At 45.5% G+C, this 26,798-nt stretch overlaps 1 protein-coding gene across 4 annotated transcripts in view; it reads left to right on the top strand.

The window, feature by feature from the left end:
- The window catches only part of COL16A1 (collagen type XVI alpha 1 chain), a 345,470-nt gene that overhangs the window by 239,145 nt on the left and 79,527 nt on the right, over window positions 1-26,798 (top strand). For all 4 annotated transcript variants that reach the window (XM_075336132.1, XM_075336133.1, XM_075336131.1 and 1 more), the window contains exons 28-41: window positions 1,047-1,100; window positions 1,182-1,301; window positions 1,518-1,553; window positions 1,683-1,790; window positions 7,183-7,305; window positions 7,393-7,446; window positions 8,230-8,271; window positions 8,409-8,444; window positions 8,708-8,761; window positions 9,703-9,771; window positions 21,089-21,142; window positions 22,369-22,395; window positions 24,400-24,441; window positions 26,707-26,748. In XM_075336132.1, the coding sequence (XP_075192247.1) occupies window positions 1,047-1,100; window positions 1,182-1,301; window positions 1,518-1,553; window positions 1,683-1,790; window positions 7,183-7,305; window positions 7,393-7,446; window positions 8,230-8,271; window positions 8,409-8,444; window positions 8,708-8,761; window positions 9,703-9,771; window positions 21,089-21,142; window positions 22,369-22,395; window positions 24,400-24,441; window positions 26,707-26,748 (861 nt within the window). The remainder of the gene's footprint in view (window positions 1-1,046; window positions 1,101-1,181; window positions 1,302-1,517; window positions 1,554-1,682; window positions 1,791-7,182; window positions 7,306-7,392; window positions 7,447-8,229; window positions 8,272-8,408; window positions 8,445-8,707; window positions 8,762-9,702; window positions 9,772-21,088; window positions 21,143-22,368; window positions 22,396-24,399; window positions 24,442-26,706; window positions 26,749-26,798) is intronic.

The following is a 26,798-nucleotide window of genomic DNA, read 5'->3' as shown; positions in this document are numbered from 1 at the left end:
CATTTTTGGTGACTACCTCTTGAAGCTCATCAAGAAAATGCCAAGTGTATGCAAAGCAGTAATCAAAGCAAAAGGTAGCTACTTTGAAGAACCTAGAATATAAGACATATTTTCAGTTGTTTCACACTTTTTTGTTAAGTATTTCATTCCACATGTGTTAATTCATAGTTTTGATGCCTCAAATGTGAATCTGCAATTTTCAGGGGGCAGACTTGTGGTGTGCTACTCCAGTGTGTCCAGTTCTCTAACTGTTCTAGTCTGGTTAGGAGCAACCAAAGGGCTGGAAGTGAGCCAGTTTGATCAGGTTTGCATAAACAGAACTACTTTAAAAGTAATGCACCTCTAGACACCACTACTAAAAATTGATCCATTATAAACGGAACAAAATGGATGCAAAATGGAAAAGTGTGCATTAGTTTTTGATCCATTTAGATCCAATCCAGTTTTTTTTTTAATATTGTATCAATTACAAACAGATGACAACTGGACATGTGAACTGAGTTTTATCCCTACAGTTCCACTTCCTTCTAAATTGCTTTCCACTGCCCATTGTTAGGGAAATTACAGAGAAGCTGAAAAAGACTTCAGGATGTCAGGGAGGGTCTTTGACAAGCAGTATTTCTGCTTGCACATTCATATCTTTATGTGTTAGCCTAAAACGACATAATACGGAGATATGGAACTAATTGGTTAAGGTAGTATAGTAGTATGGACAAGAAAAGTGTTGACAGACTTCACAACCTAGTTACCCAACCATCACACTGGAGAAAATCCAAGTAGTAGTGCCCCTGGAACGGGACCTAAAGCAAGAAAGAAAAGAACCCCATATTTTTATCCTAATTTTGGCTAAATTATCACATACACTTTAATTATTATAAATTCACATTAAGGGCCTAACACTATGGTTTTGGGAAAGGCATTACAATGTTGGATTAATCCATTGGCCCACATTAGTTCAATAGTCACAAATAAAGTATTACCCATAAAGTCTTGTAAAATGAATTGTGTTGTATTGCAATAACTTTAGCATCTTGAGTATTCCACAGGGTTCACCAGGAGGATTGGGGTTCACCGGACCTTCTGGACCAAAAGGAGAAAAGGTTAGAAATCATTTCCATATCTATTATGTTTTAGTTCCTTTGGATGACCTATCTCAGTCATCAATCTGACTGGCCTTGCAGGGAGAATCTTGTAGCCTATGTCCAAGTCTCCCGGCTGAAGTACAACATGAGACGGCAGTTGCAATTCCAGGACAGAAAGGCGAGAAAGGGGACCCAGGAATTGGAAATCAAGGAAACAAAGTGAGTCTCATGTACAGAAATGTAACGCAGAAATAGGTGTGAGTAACCTTCTTGACATGAAATTGTACATACATATAATAATCAATATTATAATTACAATACTTCTAAGAATATTATTTATTCATAATGTTTTCTGTGTATTCTTTTTATTCACATTAAACTATCAAATTTGCAAATGCATAATTTTGACGGGTGTATTATTCATTCAACCTCTAGGGTGATTCAGGCGATTCTGGTATGAAAGGACAAAAGGTAAGTAGTGTCAACCTGAAAGCAAAATGGAGATGATCAGACAACTCTGGGGAAACTCCTGCTTGAGGTTGAGCTGAGATTATTACATTTATATCCTGTTATCAGTCATAATATTCATTTGTAATACAGGGACAGGCTGGCACTTCAGGAGACCCCGGCACACCAGGAGCAGCAGGTGTAGCTGGTTTGCCCGGCGAACCAGGCATACGGGGGACTACTGGATTAAAAGGTGAAAAGGTGAGAATATGATGTAGATGTTTGTCTTTTATGCTTAATTCTTTAATTACAGCACACAATATTTCATTATTTGGATTGTTCATTGATAAACATTATTTGTGTCTTATAAGTGTTCAATGTTTAAAGATGTAGTTATATTCTCTCATCCAGTCACTAACTATCGCAAGTTAATTTTAGGATGTATGAGTTTTCAATGGGGAGAACTGAGTAATCCACTGCCAGACACCTCTGGTGACAGATTATCTCCTAGGAAAGCAAAATGCATTGTAATTCAACATGCTCGATCCATCTTTTCCTCAATATAATTTGTCCACTGTTCCAGGCAGGTTTGGATGACTTTACTTTCCTAAAGGCCCTGTCACACACAGAGATAAATCTGCGGCAGATCTGTGGTTGCAGTGAAATTGTGGTCAATCAGTGGGAGGTTTGTGACTGTGTACAAATGGAACAATATGTCCATGATTTCACTGCAACCACAGATCTGCCAAAGATTTATCTCTGTGTGTGACGGGGCCTTTACTGTTTACCTGCATGTGGTTGTTTTTCAGGCATCTTCAAATTAAAGGGAATCTGTCAAAAGGATTTTACACCACAAGCTATTTACATGTGCATGTACCTACTTCAAAGACAAGTCCTCCAATAATTTTATTTAGTCAAGCTATTACTCCATTCCTGAGAAATCAGCGATCAAATGTATATGCAAATGAGGTTGTAGATCAGAAGCCTCTGTCATTCTAGGTCTATGGCATTCCCAGCACTGCCTCCTCCTGCTTGACTGATGGCTCCTTTGCCTGTAGTCACATGTAACGTAGCCAGGGATGATAATCGAGGACAAGGGCTGGAGTCCTGCGTCCGCTCTGGCTACGCTACAGACACGGGTAATAGAGTGGATAGTGGAGTGGTTGTGTAGGTGTTACCTGGCTGGGAGCAGTAGTGCTTCTGGACTGCAAGTCAGCTTCTTAGTGTCTGGTTCACATTCTGCGCTTCTGTGTGCAGGGTTACTGAAGATGAATTCACACCAGTTAAAAACTGCATAAGGTGTAACAGATTCAAAAAACATTTAATTTTGCTTACAGGGGAGTTAACACTCAACTTTTCATCAGACATTTTCAAATCAGTACATTTTGGCTCTTCCATTATGGCTGCAGTCAGAGTCACACCAGCTACCAAGGAGGATGAGGGTTTGCATTTTGCTGTTGGGCACTGTGCCATTCCCTGAATGGATATGCTACTTTTTCTAGCTAACTCCTAAAGTTGTGTTCCCGCAGTGTCAGTGACCTTGTCAGTCAACACTTCTCTGCCGACTGTCCGCACTGTTCACAATAGCCTATAGTCTACTTCAGGAGGGGGCACTTTCTCTACTCTTGCTGGTCACCTCCAGGAAGCCCCTCTGCTGCAGTCTGTATTTAGGTCACCTGGATATCCTTTTCCTGCACACTCTTCTGCCAGCTCCTTCATCTCCATACCATACTCTACACTCTGCTAAAGCTACTTCATTACTCTTCACTGACTCTAAGAGGTACTTTGCACACTACGACATCGCAGGTGCGATGTCGGTGGGGTCAAATCGAAAGTGTCGCACATCCGGCGTTGCTGTTGACATCGGAGTATGTGAATCCTTTTTACTACGATTAACGAGCGCAAAAGTGTCGAAATCGTATGATCGGTGTAGCGTCGGTCATTTCCATAATTTTAGAAGGACCGATGTTACGATGTTGTTCCTCGTTCCTGCGGCAGCACACATCGCTGTGTGTGAAGCCGCAGGAGCGAGGAACATCTCCTTACCTGCGTCCCGCCTGCAATGAGGAAGGAAGAAGGTGGGCGGGATGTTTACATCCCACTCATCTCCGCCCCCCTGCTTCTATTGGCCGCCTGCCGTGTGACGTCGCTGTGATGCCGCACGACCCGCCCCCTTAGGAAGGAGGCGGTTCGCCGGCCAGAGCAACGTCACAGGGCAGGTATGTGCATGTGAAGCTGCCGTAGCAATAATGTTCGCTACGGCAGCTATAACAAGATATCGCAGCTGCGACGGGGGCGGGGACTATCGCGCTCGGCATCGCTACCATCGGCTTGCGATGTAGTGTGCAAAGTACCCCTAAGGGGGACGCAGGTAAGGAGATGTTCCTCGCTCCTGCGGCTTCATACACAGCGATGTGTGCTGCCGCAGGAACGAGGAACAACATCGTACCTGTCGCTGCAGCGAAATTTTGGAAATGAACGATGTGACACAGATCACCGATTTTTGACTGTTTCATGCTCGTTCATCTTCTCTCCTAGGCTTTACATGTTGCGACGTCGTTACCGGCGCTGGATGTGCGTCACTTTCGATTTGAACCCGACGAGATCTCAGTTGCGATGTTGCAACGTGCAAAGTACCCCTTACTCTTCCTACCTAAACCAGGAAATGCTTCACACAATATTCCCTTCACTGTGGACCGGGTTCTTCATAGCTAACCCTTTCAGTCCTGACACTATACCTCATGCCCAAGCCTCCCTTTCCAGCTAGGGAGCCCAGGACCATAACACTTAATGGTAGCTGGCAGTACTGCGTCATAGCCACACATATAAGGGATTTGCACATCTTAGCATTACTATACATTGAAATACACTTTACACATTCTTGTTTCAGCCAGGACGTCTTCTGGGGGTTGCAAGCCACAGCCCACTCTACTACACACACCGCACAGAGGCTGCCAGTCAGGCAGGAGGAGGAGGCTGCGCTGAGCAAGTAATAGAGCTGGAGTGACAGAGGATTCAGATCTACATCTTCATTTACATATCAATTCAAAATCCTGATTTCTTACTAATGGAGAAAGGGACTTGTCATGAAAAGATACCACTGAACTTGTCTTTTAAAAAGCTACAAGCACATATAAATAGCTTTGGAGGGATTGAATCCTACTAACAGATACCGCTTAACCCGCAAAGATAAATCTCCACAATACCAATAAACTTAACCCCTTAATGACCGCAGGCGGTAATATTACATCCTAGTGGTCATAGTGTTAATCCCCGTGCAGCCTGCAACAATCAGCGCACACATTAGCTGTTTTGTACAGCTGACGTGTGCCTGCCAGGTACAAGTGGAATCGCCTACCACCCGTGCCTTTTAAATCCTTAAATTGAGCTGTCAATATGTGACAGCGCCATTATAATCGCGATTGCGCTAAAACTTTACTTACATGCCGATACCGGAAGTCCGGTAACGTGATTACATAGATTCGGTGGTTTGTCATGGTAGCACAGGGTCATGTAATGACTCCTGTGCTCATATGACTCAGGTCCTGTAAGAAACAGCCGAGTGCTGTCTGTTACAAGAGATGATCATTTTTCCTGGTCTGAGCGGTGCTGGTCTGATCGGGAGAAATAAGTGAGCGATCAGACAGCTGATCCTTTCAGCCCCCTAGGGGCACTAGTAAAATAAAAAATAAAGTTTAAAAAAAGTTTTGAAAAGTTAAAAAAAAAAAAACTAAAAGTTCAAATCACCCCCTTTCGCCCCATTGAAAATTAAAAAATATACACATATTTGGTATTGTCGCATTCAGAAATGGCCAATCTATCAAAATATAAAATCAATTAATCTGATCGGTAAACGGCGTAGCGGCAAAAAAATTCCAAATGCCACAATTACGTTTTTGGTCACCACAAATTTTGTGCTAAATGCAATAACAGGCAATGAAAATGTAGCATGTGTGCAAAAATAGTACAGTGGAACCTTGGTTAACGAGAACAATCCGTACTGGGAGTGTGCTTGTTAACCAAGTTACTCGTTCAGCAAAGCAAGATTTCCCATAGGAAATCATTGCAATGCAGACAATTCGTTCCACAACTTGTTAAATGTCCCATTCTGGTCCCCTATTGTGTCATTCCACACATGCACAAACACGTATAAACACGTACAAACACGCACAAACTCACACAAACACACAAGCACGCACACACACGCACGCACGCACATATGCTCACCTTACCTTCCGTTCCATCGCCGGTCTCTTGGGACTTGCTGTTCTCCGGTACGGGCTGTGTATGGGTTACCATAACGACGAGGGAGGAACTACCGCTGCCAGAGCGCTGACATCAAAGGCAGGAGCCACTTGTCTCTCATTGGCCAGCACGCTGCCTTTGAGTAGCGGGTGACAGGGGAACTTCCTGCTTCGTCGCTATGGTTGCCGATGCACAGCCTGGAGTGGAGTGGTGAACTACAGGATCCAGGAGGCCGGCGATGAAACTGAAGGTACACATATTATGCTCACCTTACCTTCCGATCCATTGCCGGCCTCCTGGGTCTTGTAGTTCGCCGCGAAGACGTCGCAATGAGCCGGTGGACTACAAGAACCATGAGGCCGACGGTGGAACGGAAGGTAAGGTGAGCATAATACTGTATGTGTGTGTGGTGTGTTTGTTTGTGTGTGCGTGCGTGTGTGTTTGTGCGGGCATGTTTGTGTTTGTGTTTGTTTTGTGCATGCTTGTGTGTGTTTGTGTGGACTGCAAGTGCGGGTTAGAGCGCGGTGGATGTACGAAACCGGAAGTGTGTGTGGTGAGGATTTGCTCGTACAGCAAAGCTTTCTCGTAAACTGGGTTACAAATTTACAGAAAGCTTTGTTTGTTAAGTGAAATTCTCGTTAAGCGGGTTACTCGTTAAGCGAGGTTCCACTGTACTGTTAAAAACGTCAGCTTGAGACGCAAAAAATAAGCCATAACTGAGCCATAGATCTCAAAATATGAGAACACTATGGGTCGCAGAATGTGGCGCAAAATGTATGCCACTTTTCTTTGGACAAACTTCTTATTTTTTTTTTAACCCCTTAGATAAAAATTAACCTATTCATGTTTGGTGTGTACAAACTCGCACCAACCTCAGGCATCACACTGACACATCAGTTTTACTATATAGTGAACACAGTGAATAAAATATCTCAACTAAAAATCCAATGACATCTTAAATGTTGAGGTTCCCTTGGATGCTCTTACTTATTTGCTTTATGTACATCCTCGAAAAATATTCGGCCATGCGGTTTCTCTATATGTTACAGCAACTAAATGCTTTATTGCCTCTTAATTGAAAGAAACTACTGCTCCCACAATTAAAGAACTGAGGATGAGGATAAAAGACAAGACTAGACGAATGGAGAATCTCACCGGCATGATTAATTTAATCGTATATGGGCTCCATGTGGTGATTATGTCACTAGGTCACTTTGAATTGATGTGGGTACCAACTCACCCCCATTTTCTCCTCTACTATTTTTTTTTATCGCTCCCCATCTTTAAACCACCCATACTGTTTGTCCTTCTTTCCTTTATTTGATTATTGAAAATGTATTTGACATGAGAGTATAAGAACTATTGTGCCTTGTGTAGGTTGTTCAACACTATTACATGTCATTTCCAGGGAGATGCCTGTGAATCCTGTCCTGGAAACTTAAATGGATTGTCAGATGTGATTGGTCTACCTGGCAGAAAGGGAGATAAGGGGGATCGAGGACCTCCAGGAGAGGGACAGAGAGGGACTCCGGTGAGTTATACACCATTGCAGCATGTACAGTGCCTCCTTGTAAATTCCACATAACCACAGCCTTCTTTTTTTTCTTTTTTTATTAAGGGTCAACCTGGTGTATCTGGTGTTCAGGGTCCACCTGGATTAAAGGGAGCCCAGGTGGGTTACAACCTGACCATAAAATAAAGTGTGTCCAGATACTTGCAGCTTCTAGCTTTTCATTACTTATTTATGTAGCTCGCTATGTATCCCACATATACCACTCTCGCATTGTATCTACAGAGTTCAGGGTTCAAATCAGATCAAGGACAATATGCGTGGAGATTTCACATTTCTCCCATGTTGGTATTTTTCTGGGTACTTTGGTTTCTTCTTACTGACCATATTACATATGTGTGTGTTTGAAAAAGGGAAATCGGATTGTAAGGCCCAATGTTGGCACTATAGAAGCACCAGAAAGAAAAAGAACGTATGCACACAAATCATTCCCTCTCCATCTTTCCTCTTAATTTACATAGTGACAAAGATACATTTTCGTTAGTTTGGGAGTAGATTCCAAATCCATATCCATAATGCCGTATTCAGATTGGAACCCAGTGTATATTTTCCAACTGTCCTATTTTTGGGGATTATTCCCTGAATAATCCCTATGTACTGGGGCCACGTAAATATGTTTTTAACTGGACATTCCTGGCTTATTGACCAATAATCTCTGGCTTTGGTTCACTTTGGAAGATGAATAAGCCCCATACAAAATATTTAGCAAAATAGACTGAACCTATTGTTTGCATGGCACACTGTTTGATAACAATGCAGCAACATTGTTGAAATATACCCATCATACCAAAGACTATTAGACAGCCTCTAGCCATCTTTTTGGATTTTGTATTTATATTTTTGTACATGTACTTATTTAAAGTTTTGTGTATTTTTGACCCCTAGGGAGAGCCAGGGCCTCAAGGAGAAGGAAAAAGAGGACCACAGGCAAGTACATAAATGATGACTTTTTAGAGTAATGTGCAGAAGTGAAAAAAATATATAGTATATTTTTTTTTCAAGAGAATTAGAATAATAATCATCATCAGGGCTAAAAACTAACAGTACTTGTGTCTAATATATAGGGAGAAAAGGGAGATTTTGGCCTACCTGGAAAAACAGTGAGTACCATCATATACTATAGAGTACAGCTTGAAATGTAGATCTCGGCTGCATTGCCATGTTTGAGAACTAATATGCACCTCTCTTTGCCTTCAATAGACATAAAGCGTTTTATATGAATATTGCAAAGGCCCCATGAGCAAGCATTTATAGTAATAGGGTGCACAGAATTGGCCTTTATGAACATGTCAATAAATATTGATCAATCTATTTATTGTATACCTTCTTTTGCCAATTAAATATTTGGTAATTATAATTATAGGGACCACCAGGACCCCAGGGCTTTCCTGGATTTACTGGCCCCAAAGGTGATAAGGTGAGTGCACAGTGGATACTTTTTAGACATTATCTTGGATTTCCATAGTTGATATAGCAATTAAACATGAAAAATACATAAAATAGGTCAGCCAAGGATAACTAGTGTCTGATAAGAAATCTATACCAGTAAATGTTATTCTGCCTATCTAATAGCGGATCTTAGTCTAAAGTTTAAAACAACTATGCCGAATGCTAAATCCCCTAACGTCCATGTAATAAGTGCAAAAATATGATGAATAACTGTACAGTGGAACCTTGGATTAAGAGTAACTTGGTTTGAGAGCATTTTGTAAGACAAGCAAAGCTTTTTACAAATTTATAACTTGGTTTAAGAGCAATGCTTTGCAAGAAGAGCAAATCCTCACCGTGCACACTTCCGGTTCTGTCATTTTACCACGTTCTGACCCGCTCTGGAGGTAACTTTCTGTACATATTACTGTATACTGAACACAGTATACCATTGTACAGTACAGTATATACTATACAGCATGTCTGTCAATTTGCATTTGTGTATATAGTATTGTACTTTCTTTCTGATAATCAGTACAGCATATTGCTTATACTGTACCTCTCACACACCAACAATTTTATTGTAAGCTAAAGTGCAGTTTAATTTGTTTTTATGTTTTTTTTACTGTACTGTACAGTATTTTGTATTAGTGTACTGTAATAATTTTATATGACTACAGCACATTATTTTGTATTACTGTAATAAGTTTGTATAAATACAGCAAATATTTTTGGGTTGTGGAATAAATTGTCTGCGTTTCAATTATTTCCTATGGGAAAATTCGCTTTGATATAAGAGTAACTTTGTTTAAGAGCACACTCCCGGAACCAATTATGCTCGTAATCCAAGCTTCCACTGTATTGCAATATCTAATAGCATTAGAAAAGAAACAAAGTGTAACAGTGCATAATGAAGAATAAATGTTGTAGGGAAATACTGGACAAAAAGGGGCAACGGGAGCTCCTGGAATGCCTGGAATGGGATCCAATGGACGCCCTGTAAGTACAAAGGATTGTGTTATATAATATAATGTAAAACATCTGGTTGTGTAGATTTTTGCCTAGGTTTTTACAACATTCTGCTTATCGTTCTGGGGTTAGACCATGACCGAACATATATGGATGACTTTTCCTATACTACTCTATACATACCATACATATGTGACATCTCAGGGCAGATTAGCTCCTGGAATTGACATCTTCTGGGCATTATGGAGCACCACACGGAGCCTGGGGGGATACTCGTCGCCGGGCTGGTGAAGGTTCGGAGGATGTCACGGGTGGCCTGCCCGGTTTCATGACCCCGAGGTGTCCACAGAAGGGGTGGATGGAATGGAATTGATGAGGGTGAGAATGATTGTCTCGTGACGCCAGCTGCGGTATGCGGCCAGGGATTAGCCGCCGCTGCTGTCGTTGTCCTCTGGGGCAGATGGTTGTAGCAGCAAGAATGGTTCTGCTCCCCAAAGATGGAGCAGGCCCTGGGGAGGATGATGAGGGGAGTAGTGGCCGTTCATGCTGATGTGCAGGGTGATGGCAATCAAAAGGCTGAGTCAGCTGCTGCGGTTCCAGGTTTTTTACTCACGGTTCTTAGATTGCCCGGGAGGTACCGGTCACTGACGTGCTGTGCCCCAAACAATCCCGGTTAAGTTATAGGTAGCCACCGGTATTTGAAAGTGTCCTTTCCAAGAGATGCCCCTCCAGGAGTGAGGAATCCGGGCTGAGCTTTCCACTCCAAGCCTCAGGCCCTGTGAAAGAAGAGAAGAAGAAAGTGGTGTCGTGTCGCCAGAACTGTAGTCCTGACTTGACTGGCTTAGTGTCCAGGTTGCTCCTACTTCTAGCCCAAGTGGTGCCCGCCCCCCAGGTGGTTGTCCTAGTTGCTGAGTCCCTTGCGTGGATTGCACCTCTTTGGTCAGAGTAGTCATACTTTTGATCAATTCCAGGATCTCAAGCCGCAGTCCATTGATGGAGTCCTCACCCACGGTTTCTTCCTTGGCTCCTACCAGCACTGGTGAAGTTGGCACCAACCCTGGTTGCTGTAGCACAATGCTGTAGTGATCTGGCTCACGCAACGCCCGGATGGCTTGGTCTTTAAATACCGCAAAACTGAGGTCTGGGTTTTGCATGGACACAATACGCAGCTGTGTCCGGTGGGCATCGGACAGAAGCCCCTCGATGAACTGATCGGTCAGCAGGTGGTTCTCATCCATCACCCCCTCCGATTCCACTTGCCGAGCCACTCTCATTGCCTCTTGAAGGTTTAAAGCATAGTCCTGAATACTATCTTGCACCTTTTGCTTGCATACATAAAATTGCATCTTTATCTCGGCTGCTGTACGGGTATCAAAGTTTTCCTTGAGTTTAGTCAAAATGTCCTTTGCCACTTTTATCGGTCTCCGGCCAGAACTTGACTTCTCGTCAAGCTGCCCCGGTTAATTGGCCAATAAGGACGCTGGCTTTCTGGTCCTCCGTCATAGGGTACACCCGGAATAAACTGTATAGTCTCTCCTTGAAGTCAGCCAGGGTATATGCCTCCACGAAATACTGGGGTAGCATGGCAAACGGTAGCACTGGAGCTGGGGTCAATGCTGCAGCTCCGGAAACAGGGATGGTTTGGTCTCTTTCCTCCCTGGACATGTCTTTGCAGGTACCGGGTTTCCTGCTGGTTTCCGGCAACAGGGCTCTCTTTGGCGCTCTTCCTGGCCTCCACCCATACTTTAGCGCTCTTTTCGGGTCCCGGCCTCAATGGCATGCCCCTTCTGTTCCCGTGCGGAATAGTCAATGGCGACTGTCCTTTTGAAGCAATACTGTTTTAACACAGTCCTGTAAGGCGCACAGTACCGGGTTGTTACGGGCAAGCAATCCTGTTCATGATGCCAGGTGGAGCACTCCACGGGGCCTGGGGGGATACTCATCGCTGGGCAGGTGAATGGTGGGAGGATGTCCGGTTTCGTGACCCTGAGGTGTCCACAGAATGGGTGGATGCAGGGCCGTATTTACCATTAGGCACCCGTGGTCCCGTGCCTAGGGCGGCAGGATGCAGGGGGCGGCACCTTCTAGCAGTAAAAAAAAAAAAAATATTTTTTTTAACACATTCATTAAATTCGCTGTATGTTCGGAGGGGGGAGGGGGGAGAGGCGCACCTTTTATTTATTTGTATCCGCGTCAATTAAGACGCGAATGCAGACAAACTGCGGCAGCCGGGCACAGAGTGCTGATTGACCCCGGAACTGCCGGCGCCTGCACTTCCGGGGTCACAGGCGCGCCAATCAGCTCCTTCCTCTCTGCTGCGTCCAATGCTGTGTGGATTTCACATGCAGAGTTCACAGCAGGACGCCGCGATGGAAGCCGGTGTCAGAATAGGATACTCACGTGAGCCAGGAAGATGACGGCGGGCCCTGGAGCAGGTAACTGCTCGCAGAGCTGAAGATTCATAAGGAGCATGGGGGTGTCTCTAATGCAGACTGGAGATCTGCGTATGGGGTGGGAGGAGAGAGGCTGATACTGGGGGAGGCTTGGGGGAAGAGAAGCTAATACTGGGGGAGGCTGGGAGGAGAGAGTCTGATGCTGGGGGAGGCTGATGTTGCGGAAGGCTGGGATGGGGGGGAGGCTGATGCTGGGGGAGGCTGGGAGGAGGGAGGCTGATGCTGGGGGAGGCTGGGAGGGGGGAGGCTGATGTTGCGGAAGGCTGGGATGGGGGGAGGCTGATGCTGGGGGAGGCTGGGAGGAGGGAGGCTGATGCTGAGGGAGGCTGATGCTGGGGGAGGCTGGGAGGAGAGAGGCTGATGCTGGGGGAGGCTGGGAGGAGAGAGGCTGATGCTGGGGGAGGCTGATGCTAGGGGAGGCTGGGAGGAGGGAGGCTGATGCTGAGGGAGGCTGATGCTGGGGGAGGCTGGGAGGAGAGAGGCTGATGCTGAGGGAGGCTGATGCTGGGGGAGGCTGGGAGGAGAGAGGGGGAGGCTGGGAGGAGAGAGGGGGAGGCTGGGAGGAGAGAGGCTGATGCTGGGGGAGGCTGATGCTGGGAGAGTTTGGGAGGAGAGAGGCTGATGCTGGGGGAGGCTGATGCTGGGGGAGGCTGGGAGGAGGGAGGCTGATGCTGGGGGAGGCTGGGAGGAGGGAGGCTGATGCTGAGGGAGGCTGGGAGGGGGGAGGCTGGGAGGAGAGAGGCTGATGCTGGGGGAGGCTGGGAGGAGGGAGGCTGATGCTGGAGGAGGCTGATGCTGGGGGAGGTGGGAGGAGAGAGGCTGATGCTGGGAGAGGCTGGGAGGAGAGAGGCTGATGCTGCGGGAGGCTCGGAGGAGAGAGGCTGATGCTGAGGGACGCTGATGCTGGGGGAGGCTGGGAGGAGAGAGGCTGATGCTGGGGGCGGCTAGGAGGGGGGAGGCTGATGCTGGGGGAGGCTGGGAGGAGGGAGGCTGATGCTGAGGGAGGCTGATGCTGGGGGAGGCTGGGAGGAGAGAGGCTGATGCTGGGAGAGGCTGGGAGGAGAGAGGCTGATGCTGCGGGAGGCTCGGAGGAGAGAGGCTGATGCTGAGGGACGCTGATGCTGGGGGAGGCTGGGAGGAGAGAGGCTGATGCTGGGGGCGGCTAGGAGGGGGGAGGCTGATGCTGGGGGAGGCTGGGAGGAGGGAGGCTGATGCTGGGGGAGGCTGGGAGGAGAGAGGCTGATGCTGGGAGAGGCTCGGAGGAGAGAGGCTGATGCTGCGGGAGACTCGGAAGAGAGAGGCTGATGCTGACGGACGCTGATGCTGGGGGAGGCTGGGAGGAGAGAGGCTGATGCTGGGGGTGGCTAGGAGGGGGGAGGCTGATGCTGGGGGAGGCTGGGAGGAGGGAGGCTGATGCTGAGGGAGGCTGATGCTGGGGGAGGCTGGGAGCAGAGAGGCTGATGCTGGGGGAGGCTGGTGCTGGGGGAGGCTGATGCTGGGGGAGGCTGATGCTGGGGGAGGCTGGGAGGAAGGAGGCTGATGCTGGGGGAGGCTGGGAGGAGGGAGGCTGATGCTGAGGGAGTCTGGGAGGGGGGAGGCTGGGAGGAGAGAGGCTGATGCTGGAGGAGGCTGGGAGGAAAGAGGCTGATGCTGAGGGAGGCTGATGCTGGGAGAGGCTGATGCTTCGGGAGGCTCGGAGGAGAGAGGCTGATGCTGAGGGAGGCTGATGCTGGGGGAGGCTGGGAGGAGAAAGGCTGATGCTGGGGGAGGCTGGGAGGAGAGAGGCTGATGCTGGGAGAGGCTGGGAGGAGAGAGGCTGATGCTGGGGGAGGCTGGGAGGAAAGAGGCTGATGCTGAGGGAGGCTGATGCTGGGAGAGGCTGATGCTTTGGGAGGCTCGGAGGAGAGAGGCTGATGCTGAGGGAGGCTGATGCTGGGGGAGACTGGGAGGAGAGAGGCTGATGCTGGGGGAAGCTGGGGGAGAGAGGCTGATGCTGGGGGAAGCTGGGGGAGAGAGGCTGAAGCTGGGGGAGGCTGGGGGGAGAGAGGCTGAAGCTGGGGGACACTGGGGGGAGAGAGGTTGATGCTGGGGGGGCTGGGGGGAGAGAGGCTGCTGGTGAAGGCGGGGGAGAGCGGCTGCTGCTGGAGGAATGGGAGAGAGGGGCCAATCCTAGAGACAGAGGACAAGGGTTGAGGGATAGTGCAATGACAAAATCGATGGGGGGAGCGTAAGGACTCAGAATGAGAGGGGGGCAGCATTGGGAGCTCATTATGGAGAAGGAACAGCATGTGTGGGCTCAGTATGGAGTGGAGCAATGTAGGGGAGTCAATATCAAGAGTGGGGTAGTGTGTGTGGGGGGGGTGTCTCAGCATAAGCGTTAGTGTGGTGGTCTTAGTATGATGAATGGGGCAGCATGGAGGTGTCATTATGGAAAAGAGGAAGGCAGCATTAGGAGCTCATGGAGAGGGGCAGCATGCATGGGACATTGTGAGGAGGGAACAGCATGCATGGGACATTGGGAGGAGGGGCAACATGCATGGGACATTGTGAGGGGGGGACAGCATGCATGGGACATTGTGAGGAGGGGGCAGCATGCATGGGAAACTGTGAGGAGGGAGCAGCATGCATGGGACATTGGGAGGAGGGGCAGCATGCATGGGACATTGGGAGGAGGGGCAACATGCATGGGACATTGTGATGGGGGACAGCATGCATGGGACATTGTGAGGAGGGGGCAGCATGCATGGGACATTGTGAGGAGGGGGCAGCACGCATGGGACATTGTGAGGAGGGGGCAGCATGCATGGGAAACTGTGAGGAGGGAGCAGCATGCATGGGACATTGGGAGGAGGGGCAACATGCATGGGACATTGTGAGGGGGGACAGCATGCATGGGACATTGTGAGGAGGGAGCAGCATGCATGGGACACTGTGAGGAGGGGGCAGCATGCATGGGACATTGTGAGGAGGGGGCAGCATGCATGGGACATTGTGAGGAGGGGGCAGCATGCATGGGACATTGTGAGGAGGGGGCAGCATGCATGGGACATTGTGAGGAGGGGCAGCATGCATGGGACATTGTGAGGAGGGGGCAGCATGCATGGGACATTGTGAGGAGGGGGCAGCATGCATGGGACATTGTGAGGAGGGGGCAGCATGCATGGGACATTGTGAGGAGGGGGCAGCATGATGTGAGGTCAATGTGCAGATCATATTTCATAATTGAAGGTGTGGTGGGTATAATTTATAAGGGAGGGCAGTGTGTAGTTTATTAGGGGCAGTGTGAAAGTCACAGTATATAAGTGGGGACGGTGTGGTGGGAATATTTTATACTCATGCTATGTTTTGATGTGCCCGTGGTGATCCCCATTGGGGGGGGTAGTGCCCTTCGTTTCACATTGATACTTTTTCAAGTGTTTTACAGAGTAGATCTGCCTTAAACAGATGTCGTGTGCGAAAACTCAGTGTTACGTTGTCACTAAGGGGCGCGACCACTTAAAGTGCCTAGGGCAGCACGAAGGCAAAATACAGCCCTGGGTGGATGGGATGGAGAGGATGGGGGTAGTAGTGAATGAGGGTGAGGATGAATGTCCCGTGACACCACCTGCGGTACATGGCCAGGGATTAGCCGCCGCTGTTGTCGCTGTCCTCCGGGGCGGATGGTTGTAGCAGCAAGGATGGTTCTGCTCCCCACAAGTGGAGGATGATGAGGGGAATCAAAAGTCAGAGTCAGCTGCTGCAGTTCTAGGTCTTTTACTCACGGTTCTTAGATTGCCCGGGAAGTACCGGTCACCGCCATGCTGGGCCCCAGCCAATCCTGGTTAAGTTAGAGGTGGCCACCGGTATTTGAAAGTGTCATTTCCAAGAGATGCCCCTCCAAGAGTGAGGAATCCGGGCTGAGCTTTCCGCTCCAAGCCTCAGGCCCTGTGAAAGAAGAGAAGAAGAAAGTGGTGTTGTGTCGCCAGAACTGTAGTCCCGACTTGACTGGCTATGCCTCCAGGTTGCTTCTACTACTACCCCAGGTAGGGCCCGCCCCTCAGGTGGTTGTCCTAGTGACCGGGAAAGTCCCATACGTCGTGATGGCCTCCCCCCCAAGCCTACCCTAGTCCAGTTCCCCAGTGAGAAGGCACCTAAGCTGTATGTGAAGTGAAATGTGGAGACACCGGTGATTAACCCCCTGCTTAGCCGAGATGAATACTGCACCTTAAATGAGGTGCAGTACCCTGTGGCGACTGAAGCCTCAGGGGCGCCACAATTACAGTTGGCACAAGATGAAATTTGACTCAGTTTAATGCATGGCAAATTTATTCACATCAAAACAAATAAATCAAGGCCATCTGTCCACTAGCTAATCTTACAACCCTCTGGCCGCTCTGATGTAAGACCTACTGTACAGAACTTGAAAATACAAAACCAATTGTCCATATTCTCATAATAGATCTTGAAGACTGGCTTCATCTTGTCTTCTCCTGTCTTAGAGCTCAGTTCGCCTAATACTCCCTTTACACATTAGACTAACATTGCCTGAACCCACCAATATCAACTGGTTTGGACAAAAATCTAACATGTATGGGTTCCCCAGCAGATTATGTTGTGGGAGTTAAAGTTAACCTGAAAGGTCCAATAATGCTATTAACCTGTAGATATAGGGTTAATCTGCAGGTTAAGAACATTTCTGAAGGTGCACAGCCACTGTACTGAAATTGTGGCACCCAAGAGAAAATTAACTTTATTTCTCCCGGGAGCCGCTGGATTTTAGTCATTCCGGCGTGTCTGGAGCAATTACAGACACAGCTCACATCACTGAGAGTAGTGGATGTAAACACTCTCCAGCAGTGACTGAAAGCCTGGTCTGCAGTACATCAGTGCACCTTCATAATGCTCTTAAACTGCAGATTACCCATATTGTTATTAGACATGATAGGTTCCCTTTAAGGATGTGGCACATCTAATTTTTGACCACATATATTTTTGTTCTCCCTGAGTCAAGCCAACACCAGAAACCACAGGAGGGCTCAACTGAGCAAATGCTTCTGTTTATGGGAGAGAGGACTGAGATAGCCGACATCCAAATAATTGGCTGAACTTTGTTTGACTGACAGCCATGAAAGGTGTAAGGAGAGTTGCAGACTTTTAAAAAGTTATTTATTGTACTTAACACTTAATTAATTAATTAATTAATTAAATAAATCAGTCTGTATCCTGGATTGTCCTCAATGGAGAGGCAAAACACATTTTAAATATCACATTTTTTTCACATAAATATGCCACTTTTGTAGCTGAAAATATACAACTATCTTCCATGTGTTTTAGTGTCTTTGGCTGTTTCCATGTAAAAGTGTCATAGAACTTAAATTCTTACACTAAATAGCAGTGTTGGACAGATTTCCAAACCTCTTCTAGCATTAACATCAGTATAAAAATTTTGCACAGGGAACTCCATTGCATGGGTGTCTATGGTAAAGCAGCTGCATGCAAGCCTTATGTAGCACCCAGAGAAGGGGGTACTCGGTCCCACTCTGGTGGCCATTGCCCGATCCCGTGCTCTGGGCCCCTTTTGTAAATGATGAGTATTTACAGGGGAGATAAGAGTTTTTGTCATGTGACGCCACCTGCGGGTTGCGGTTAATGATGGAGAACCGCCGCTGCTCAATGTGGGTACTCCCAGGGCTGGTGGTAGTGGCAGCTGTGATGGTATGCCCTCCACAGGTAGGGCTGTGCCTGGGAGTTGTAGTGGGGCAATAACAGAGACCACACCAGGTTGTCTTTAACAGTCTCTACTCACTGTGGACCCAGGGGTTGCTGGTTCAGGTCCCAGGAGGACCAGTGCCAATGTAGTGACCCAGGTTGCTCTGTCCCCAGCACTCTCTGTAGAATGAGTCCCCATAGTGTGAAGCATTTGGGGACCCTGACTGTCCCTTGTGGGGTACAGTCTCCTTCTCCATACGGCCGGCAGTGTGGACCCTGCGGGGAGGTAAGTGTCTGAACCCCGATCCTAGTTTACTGCTGATGCCCCCGGATTATTTGGTTCGGTGAATTCCGTGAAGGTGTCCTCACTGGGTAGGTATTTGCCAAACAGTCTAAAACTTGTGCTTGACCCAATGCCCTGTGCCCCATGCGTGCTCTGGTCCCAGCAGTATCTCGGTACCCGTCCTGGCGACCTCTCTCCTGTGCCCCCGGGGTCACCGTTACACGGACCCAGCTCAGGCACGTCCGCACAACTCTCCTGTGTGCTCCCAACTCTAGACTCCTCTCTGACTGACTGACCCCTCCCACCAGGCTGGTTATACCCAGCGACTCGTTCCCATTGCGACCATCCTCTTACGTTTTTAACCCTCTATGCCCAGTGTGGAGAAGTAAACTAGGATTAAGATTGTGTTTTGGTGGAAAATGCACTGATACTCCAGGTCCCAGGGGGTAGGTCCTGCATCCCCAAGAGAATGCAAGTTCCTTTTATTGCCCTGAGGGTCTCAGGGGCGCTACACTTAGATCACCAAGCAGAAAGCAAAACATCAGACAAAGTGGTATAACACACACTGCCACTGGACTCTAAAGCAGTGGAAATATATTCTGTGGAATAACTAAAAAGAAATATAAATTACAATGAACAAACTAACAATGACAGACAGATACAGAGGGAAGCAGGTCTGCCCTTGCGGGCTTACAGTTTACAGGATAATGGGGAAGGAGGCAGTAGGTTGGAGGGTTGCAAAAACTCTGGTGGTGGTGAGGTGACAGTTAAGTCATTGCAGCCAGGTCTGGCCTGGCTGCCGCACAGCACAGCTTGCACACAGGATGACGTCCAAGACTCCCAGCTGCTTCCAAAGGCACCAGCACATCGTTCATCCACAGTTTACCCCCTGTCTCCCTACAGCACTGGCAAGTCATATCACCTATGATGCCATAATATTCTCTGCGACCCATTTCTGCAGACCCTGCTATAGTCCACCCCAGTATCCTTTGCCTTGAAAAAGGCTCTGCCTAAAAGAGCCGAAACGTTGGCATAAGGAGTTTTTGGTGTGACTTTTTGCAGAAATCAGTGAAAAATAAATAAAAAAATCATTTTTCACCACTCTTTGTGTGCCAGAAATTTCCTCTATTCAATTGTCTAATGTTTTCTGAGCACCTATTATTTATAGTGAAGCGGAGCCTTATCCTTTTGATTAGCGAAGTCATTGCAGACTGAAGGCTTCTTGAATAGATGGGTTTCCAAGTTCCATCTGAAGGTTCCATATGTGGTAGATAATCGGCCATGCTGGGGCAAAGAATTACAGGGAATACGGATACTTGGGAAAAGTCTTAAAAACAATTGGGTAAGGAACGTACAAATGTGGAAGAAAAAGAAAGTCTTGGAAGGAGCAGAGATTACGTTTGGGAAGATATTGGGAAATTAATCCAAAGCTACCTAAAGCACCCTCCAATATCTGAAAAAAAAAGCCTTTTCCGAAGGGTTATATAGTTATATAGGTTGAAAAAATACCATCAATTCAACCTTTCTCCACCGTTTCTCTGAGACGTCTTTTTTCTTAGCTAAACAAGCCCAAGTTTTCCAACCTCTCATCATATGGGAGGCCTTCCAACCCTTGAAATAATCTAGTTAGCCACCTTTGAACTGACTCTAATTTCTGAACATACTTTTTAAAATGTAGAGTGAAAAATTGCATTCCATTTTCGAAATGTGAACTTACAAGTGATTTATAGAGGTGTAACAAAACGTTGGGATCACAAGATTTTATCTTTCTTTTTAATACGCCCTAAAATCTTGTTTGCTTTAGCAGCTGCTGCTTGACATTAAGTGCTGCTGCTCAGCTTATTTGTAATGAGAATACCCAAGTCCTTCTCCTGTTCTGTAGTCTCGAGTTTACTTCCATTTAATGTATATACAGCAATAGGATTACTCTGTCCTAGGTGCAGTATTCTACATTTATCAATATTGTATCTCATTTGTCAAGTGTTTGCTGATTCAGACATCTTATCCAGATTACTTTGTAGAATTGTACTATGAAGGTCAGTTTTTAATATCCTACATAGTTTGGTGTCATCAGCAAAGACTGATACTTTATTTTTAGTCCCATCCACAAGGTCATTAATAAAGAGTGAAGGCCGTTATATCTGCTAAAGGAGGGACTAAAGGCCACGTTACACACTGCGATATTGTTCCCGATATCGCTAGCGTGGGTACCCGCCTCCATCTGTTGTGCGACACGGGCAAATCGCTGCCCGTGCCGCACAATATCGTCCAGACCCGTCACACATACTTACCTGCCCGGCGACGTCGCTGTGACCGGCGAACCGTCTCCTTTCTAAGGGGGGCGGTCCGTGCGGCATCACAGCGACGTCACAGAGCGGCCGCCCAATAGAAGCGGAGGGGTGGAGATGAGCGGAACGTAACATCCCGCCCACCTCCTCCCTTCCGCATAGCGGCCGGGAGGCAGGTAAGGAGAGCTTCCTCGTTCCTGCGGTGTCACACGGAGTGATGTGTGCTGTCGCAGGAACGAGGAACAACCTCATTACTGCTGCAGTAACGATTTTTGAGAATGGACCCCCATGTCACCAATGAGCGATTTTGCACATTTTTGCAACGATGCAAAATCGCTCATCGGTGTCACACGCAACAACATCGCTAATGCGGCCGGATGTGCGTCACAAATTCCGTGACCCCAACGACTCAGCATTAGCGATATCGTAGCGTGTAAAGCCCCCTTTACTCAATATTAATGTCTATGGATTTAGAATGGATGTCATAACAGCCACATGTCTAATGTGTACATATCTCAATATTATTGTTCATAAAATGTATTTTTATAATATATATATATATATATATATATATATATATATATATATAGCTATGTATTTATATTTTTATTTATTTTTATTTTTCTGTTACACAGGGACAAGATGGAACACCAGGAAAGCAAGGATATCCAGGAACAAATGGAAGACCAGTATGTAACAGTACAAACTCAGAGGCCCCAATACATTAGGATTGGCACATGAGTCTCAATGCACATCGTGAGGGAGTAAGATGCACCAAATTCATGAAAAGATATGTTCATCTTAAAGGGTTTCTCCAAAAGCTGTAATAGAATAAATAATACACATTTAAATATTAAATATTTTTTAAATACATTCATTTAGCAAAAAGGTATTCTTTATCTACTGCACTCTGTTAGGAATTTAAACCTGGCAACTGCCAGGACATACAGCGGGGCAAGCAGTGGGAAGCAGGAGACAGACACACTAAAACTGTCAGGCTGACTAAGATGGATTTCATTCTCAGTCAGCTAAAGAAAGGTGTTTATCTTCTCCGTTAGTCCAGCTCTCTGTGTCCTGCCAGGTTGACTGAACAAAGGGATGTGCTTTGACCTGAGGTATTTCTTGGACTTCATGTAGTCGGTCACATTTCTACTGCGTGTCCTATGATATCTAAGATGGTATGTGATTGAGGGCAGCTGCCGTCTCAGAATCTTGACAGAGTGCAATAGATAAAGCATACCTTTTTGCATATAAAGGTCTTTAGAAAAATGTTTAATATTTAGAAGTGTATTATTTGCTATTTATTTTAATTCCTTTTTTCAGACCCCTTTAATGAATTTGGGACATCTTTCAGACATGACTAAATTACATTTCAGTTGTGGCCTAAATGATGCATTTGTCGGCTGCACTCAGCCATTCTCCCTTTCCGCTAAGTTTTCAAAAATATGTTGGAGCTTGCCAGAGATAAAATGCTAAACATGCAAAATTGTTGCGTAAGTACAGGTAGCTCAAAGTTTTTTCAGCATCTCAATTGTTTACACCAGACTTCAGGCGCAAACTGGTGAATTGCTATAATATAATAATATAATATAGAGCTCTGGTAGACATAAGGACTGACCTGCTAAACCGTGCACATTATCAGACAATGTATTTAGCCTTCCTTAACATACTCCTATGGTGTTTCATAAAAGCTAATTGTCCAAACAAAAATTTGGATTGTTGATGTGTTTTCCTATAGTCTTTCTTCTTCACATAAAGCTATGTAAATGTAGAAAATTTGTGCAATATACAGTAATACCATTATTTAAAGGGTCATACTATTTACAGAACCAAAGTTTTATAAACATCTCTTAATATTTGTATTTTGGTACAGTAAACTGTATAAAGTAGTAATAACTATGTCTTCTATGTATAGGGTGACAGAGGAGACAAGGGTGAAAAAGTAAGTGTGTCATTTTATGATTATGTAAAATGTAGAAATGTTATGTTCATATTAAAAGGACATTTCCAACAAGGTTCATTGTAATCAATAGCTCTTGGAATAGTAATAAGCTCCACAATTGGATGTGTTTAAAAATAATGTTCCTGTGCGGAGATAATCTTATAATTGTGCCCCTGCTGTATAATGTGTAATGGATGTGTCTGACCATATGGGGACATGGTCTGATCACGTCACATCTCCTGGGTAGGAGAGGGGGTAAAAAAGTATACAGACATTACATCAGGGGAACGCAAATAATTCTCTCTTTGAGGTAAAACATTTTAAAAAGACAGGCAGGGAAATGTTTTACCTCACAAAAAGAATCACCTATGATCCCGTGCTATTATGTCTGTATACTCTCTTTTGCGTCCTTGTCTGCCAAATGTGGTACGATCAGACCATGTCCCTGTATGGTCAGACACAGCCATTACACAGTACATTGCAGGGGCACAATTATAAGATTATCTCAGCAAAGGGACATTTTATATAAACACATTCAGTTGTGGAAATTATTATTATTCTAAGATCTATTGATTAAAATGAACTTCAAAGTGAACTTATTTTGTAGGAATAAGGCTTACTCGGTTTCCATCAGGATTCACCAGTATCAATTAAGAAAAAGGTCAGACATAACTAATTTCATTATAAATGGAAGCCATGACACTAATGTTAGTGGTGCCTAATATTGCTAGTACTTATAATACAAAGTGAGGCATACATGAAAGACACTATTGTTATTCTTCACTTTTAACAGCATTACACAAAGATTTTTTAATTTTCTGTTGACATAGACATATGAGGGCTTGGTTTTTTTGAGTTTTAGTTTTGAATGACACCATTTTACAATTCAATGTTCTGGAAAATAGAAAAGAAATAGAAATGTGATGAAATTGTGAAAAAAATGCAATTTTGACACTTTTTTGGTTGCTGTTTGTACGTCAGTCATTCAGTGGCAAAAATAACTCTGAACCATGACTCTCCAGGTCAGTACAATTATGGCAAAATCAAAATACAAATATTTTTTTTAGTGGAGAAAATTTTTTTTTTTTTTAGACTTTACTATTTCTGAATCTCCTTATGGGACTTGAAGCTGCAATTGTCTGATTGCTTATACTACATACTGCAATACTAAGGTATTAAAGTATCATGTGTAAATCCTATGGCTATGTTTCACACCTGTATCAAAATGACAGCCGTTAAGGTCTTCAGTAGGCGTCCAGCTGTGATGGTCACCCATCTGTGCCAAGTGATTGCATCGGAGATTGGCCAGCGGTGCCTATTAACACTGGTGTGTCAGAGATTGACCGCAGTGTTTAACTCAGTTCCGGTGTCTGTTGTTAGACACAGATGCGGTTATTTAATATAACCAGTATTAGCAACCTATGGAGGGAGCTCAGCTCTTAGGCCCTCTTCACATATGGTAACAGCCACAATCATGTACATAGACATGATTTTGCTTTAAAAGTTTAAAGGGGTTTCAAAAAACCAGTGTCCACAGCCACAATTGGTTTTAAAAACACAAATTATGTTTTTTTCTCACTTTCCCCGAGTTCTGCGCTCAGTCTCTGCTTCCAGTGTCTGTTGTGATGTCACGCGAGCACTGCATTCAATGAACACCAGCTTCTGTCTCTGCCCTCGGACCAAATGATTTAATCAAGAGGAAGTGAGCACTGCAGTTGCTGTTCACATCATGTTGATTGCTCGTTTGGTCCGAAGGAGGAGAGACAGAAGCCAGCGCTCATTGAACACTGGGTTCGTGTGACGTCACAATGGTCTTGTGAGCCCCAGGAACATGAACCGCAGCACTGCTGGAATGGCGCCTGTATGGGAGGTGAGTATAGACTTTTTTATTTTATCTGGGGGAAATATGAGTTGTACTTTTGTCAATCAATAATTCTGCAGAACACAAATAGCTCAAGAATACAGTGTTGTGAGTTGATTTTCACAGCTGAATTTTTATTTTAGGGAGAAGGTGGAGTGTGTACATGTCCTCCTGGACCATGGATGGTAAGTATTTATTCACAGAAAATTACATCATATCTCTATCCAGTCTTAGGTTTCAGTCACAAGACAGTATTTTTCACATATGCAAAAAAATGGTACTGGTGCCATCAGTGTTTTGGAATAGTGTGTCATCAGTTTTCCCTCACTGTGTCTGTTTCTACCATCAGTGTCATCAGTGTTTTTCACATATGAATATGTAAATAAATCACATATCATCTCCTATCATTTGCTATGTTAAATACAGAAAGCAAATAGAGGGCACATAGATGACATTCATGTGCAGTACATGCTTTTCACTTGTATTGGCAGTTATCAGGCATGATAACAGAAAAAGACGGACATGTCTCCCTGAGTTTTGTACAGACACACAATCTATAAAAAAGCACACGTGAATAACAGCATACAGTAATGACGAAACATGTTAGTAGTATAAGTAAACCCCAGCACTCAAAGGAAAAAGGAGAATTTTTGTGATGCAAATAAATTTTATTTTTGATTAACTGCAAAAAGTGAACCCTGACAGATGCAACATCAATGTTTCGGCTTGCACCTTTTTCAAGGTTGTTACTTAATGTGGAAGTACAAAGGTGGTGTCATACACAGTGACAACGACAATGACGTCGCTGCTACGTCACCATTTTCTGTGACGTTGCAGCGACATCGCTGTCGCTATGTGTGACATCCAGCAACGACCTGGCCCCTGTGTGAGGTCGCCGGTCGTTGCTGAATGTCCTGCTTCATTTTTTGCTCGTTGCTCTCCCGCTGTGAAGCACACATCGCTGTGTGTGACAGCGAGAGAGCGACGAACTGAAGCGAGCAGGGAGCAGGAGCCGGCTTCTGGCAGCCTGCGGTAAGCTGTAACCACGGTAAACATCGGGTAACCAAGGGAAGACCTTTCCTTGGTTACCCGATATTTACCTTCGTTACCAGCGTCCGCCGCTCTCACGCTGCCAGTGCCGGCTCCCTGCATAAGTAGCCGGATTACACATCGGGTAATTAACCCGATGTGTACTCTGACAAGGAGTGCAGGGAACAGGGAGCCAGCACTGGCAGCGTGAGAGCGGTGGACGCTAGTAACTAAGGTAAATATCGGGTAACCAAGAGAAGTGCTTTCCTTGGTCCATGATATTTACCTTAGTTACCAAGCGCAGCATCGCTTCCACACCTCGCTGCTGGCTGGGGGCTGGTCACTGGTCGCTGGTGAGATCTGCCTGTTTGACAGCTCACCAGCAACCATGTAACGACGCAGCAGCAATCCTGATAAGGTCAGGTCGCCCGTCATGATCGCTGCTGCGTCGCTATGTGTGACCCCAGCTCAAGGGAAGATCACAATGGACAACCGTAGTTGAGCTAACGCAGGTGGTTCACACTTTGCAGTACAAGCAATCAATTTGCTGCTTCAAACCTCCCTGGGCATCTCCTACAGGCGTTCTCCTTTTCAACACCATTCTCCTGAATAATCTACTCACCAATACCTTGACTGCTTGTATTGCAAAGTGTGAAGCACCTGCTTTATGTCAACTACGGTTGTCCATTGTTATCCGCGTTCTCTTGCTTGTACTTTCACATTAAGCATCAACCTTGAGAAAGGCGCAAGCCGAAACATTGATGTTGCATCTGTCAGGGTTCACTTTTTGCAGTCAATCAAAAATAAAATGTATTTGCATCACAAAAATTCTCCTTTTTCCTTTGAGTGCTGGGGTTTACTTATACTACTAGTACCCCTGTTTTACCCTTCAGCACCACTATTTAGCAGTGAGGCAGATCTCATCTATATTATATAACCAAAAGTGTAATTGTTCCAGAAAATGAAGTATTTCTCCCATAAAATTATTGCAATTACACGTTTTGTCATACACATGAATTAGAATTGTGAACCACTCTTATTTTGCAAACTGCTCCAGGTCTCTCCTATTTGAAGACTGCCTTCTCCCAAAAGAAATATTAAGATCTCTCCAGTGGTGTTCATTGGGATTTAGATCAGTATTGTGTGAAATTATGTACAATTTGCCTTTTTTCTCGTTTTGTTTGTGTTGTTCCAACATACACAAAGAAAGTAAATATGTTTATGACAAAACATTTGTAATTGTAAGAATTTTCTTGGAGAAATACTTTGTTTCTGCAACAATTTCAAGTGTGTAAACACTTTCGGCCATGACTGTTGATTACAAAGGATATGTGTTTTCTCCATGAAAAATGCAGATAGAACACATACGTGCAACATGGATGTCTGAATTAGGGCTTACCAAGTATGTTTCTCTTCCACAGGGTAATACAGAAGGTGGTGATTTCTGGCGATATGGAATCCAGGTTGGTTTTATGTTGACCTCTTTTTTTTACTATAACCTTTATAGGTATCA

The sequence above is a fragment of the Anomaloglossus baeobatrachus genome, chromosome 2 (genome assembly GCF_048569485.1).
Source record: "Anomaloglossus baeobatrachus isolate aAnoBae1 chromosome 2, aAnoBae1.hap1, whole genome shotgun sequence".
NCBI lineage: Eukaryota > Metazoa > Chordata > Amphibia > Anura > Aromobatidae > Anomaloglossus > Anomaloglossus baeobatrachus.
This window is presented reverse-complemented; position numbering and strand designations above follow the sequence as displayed.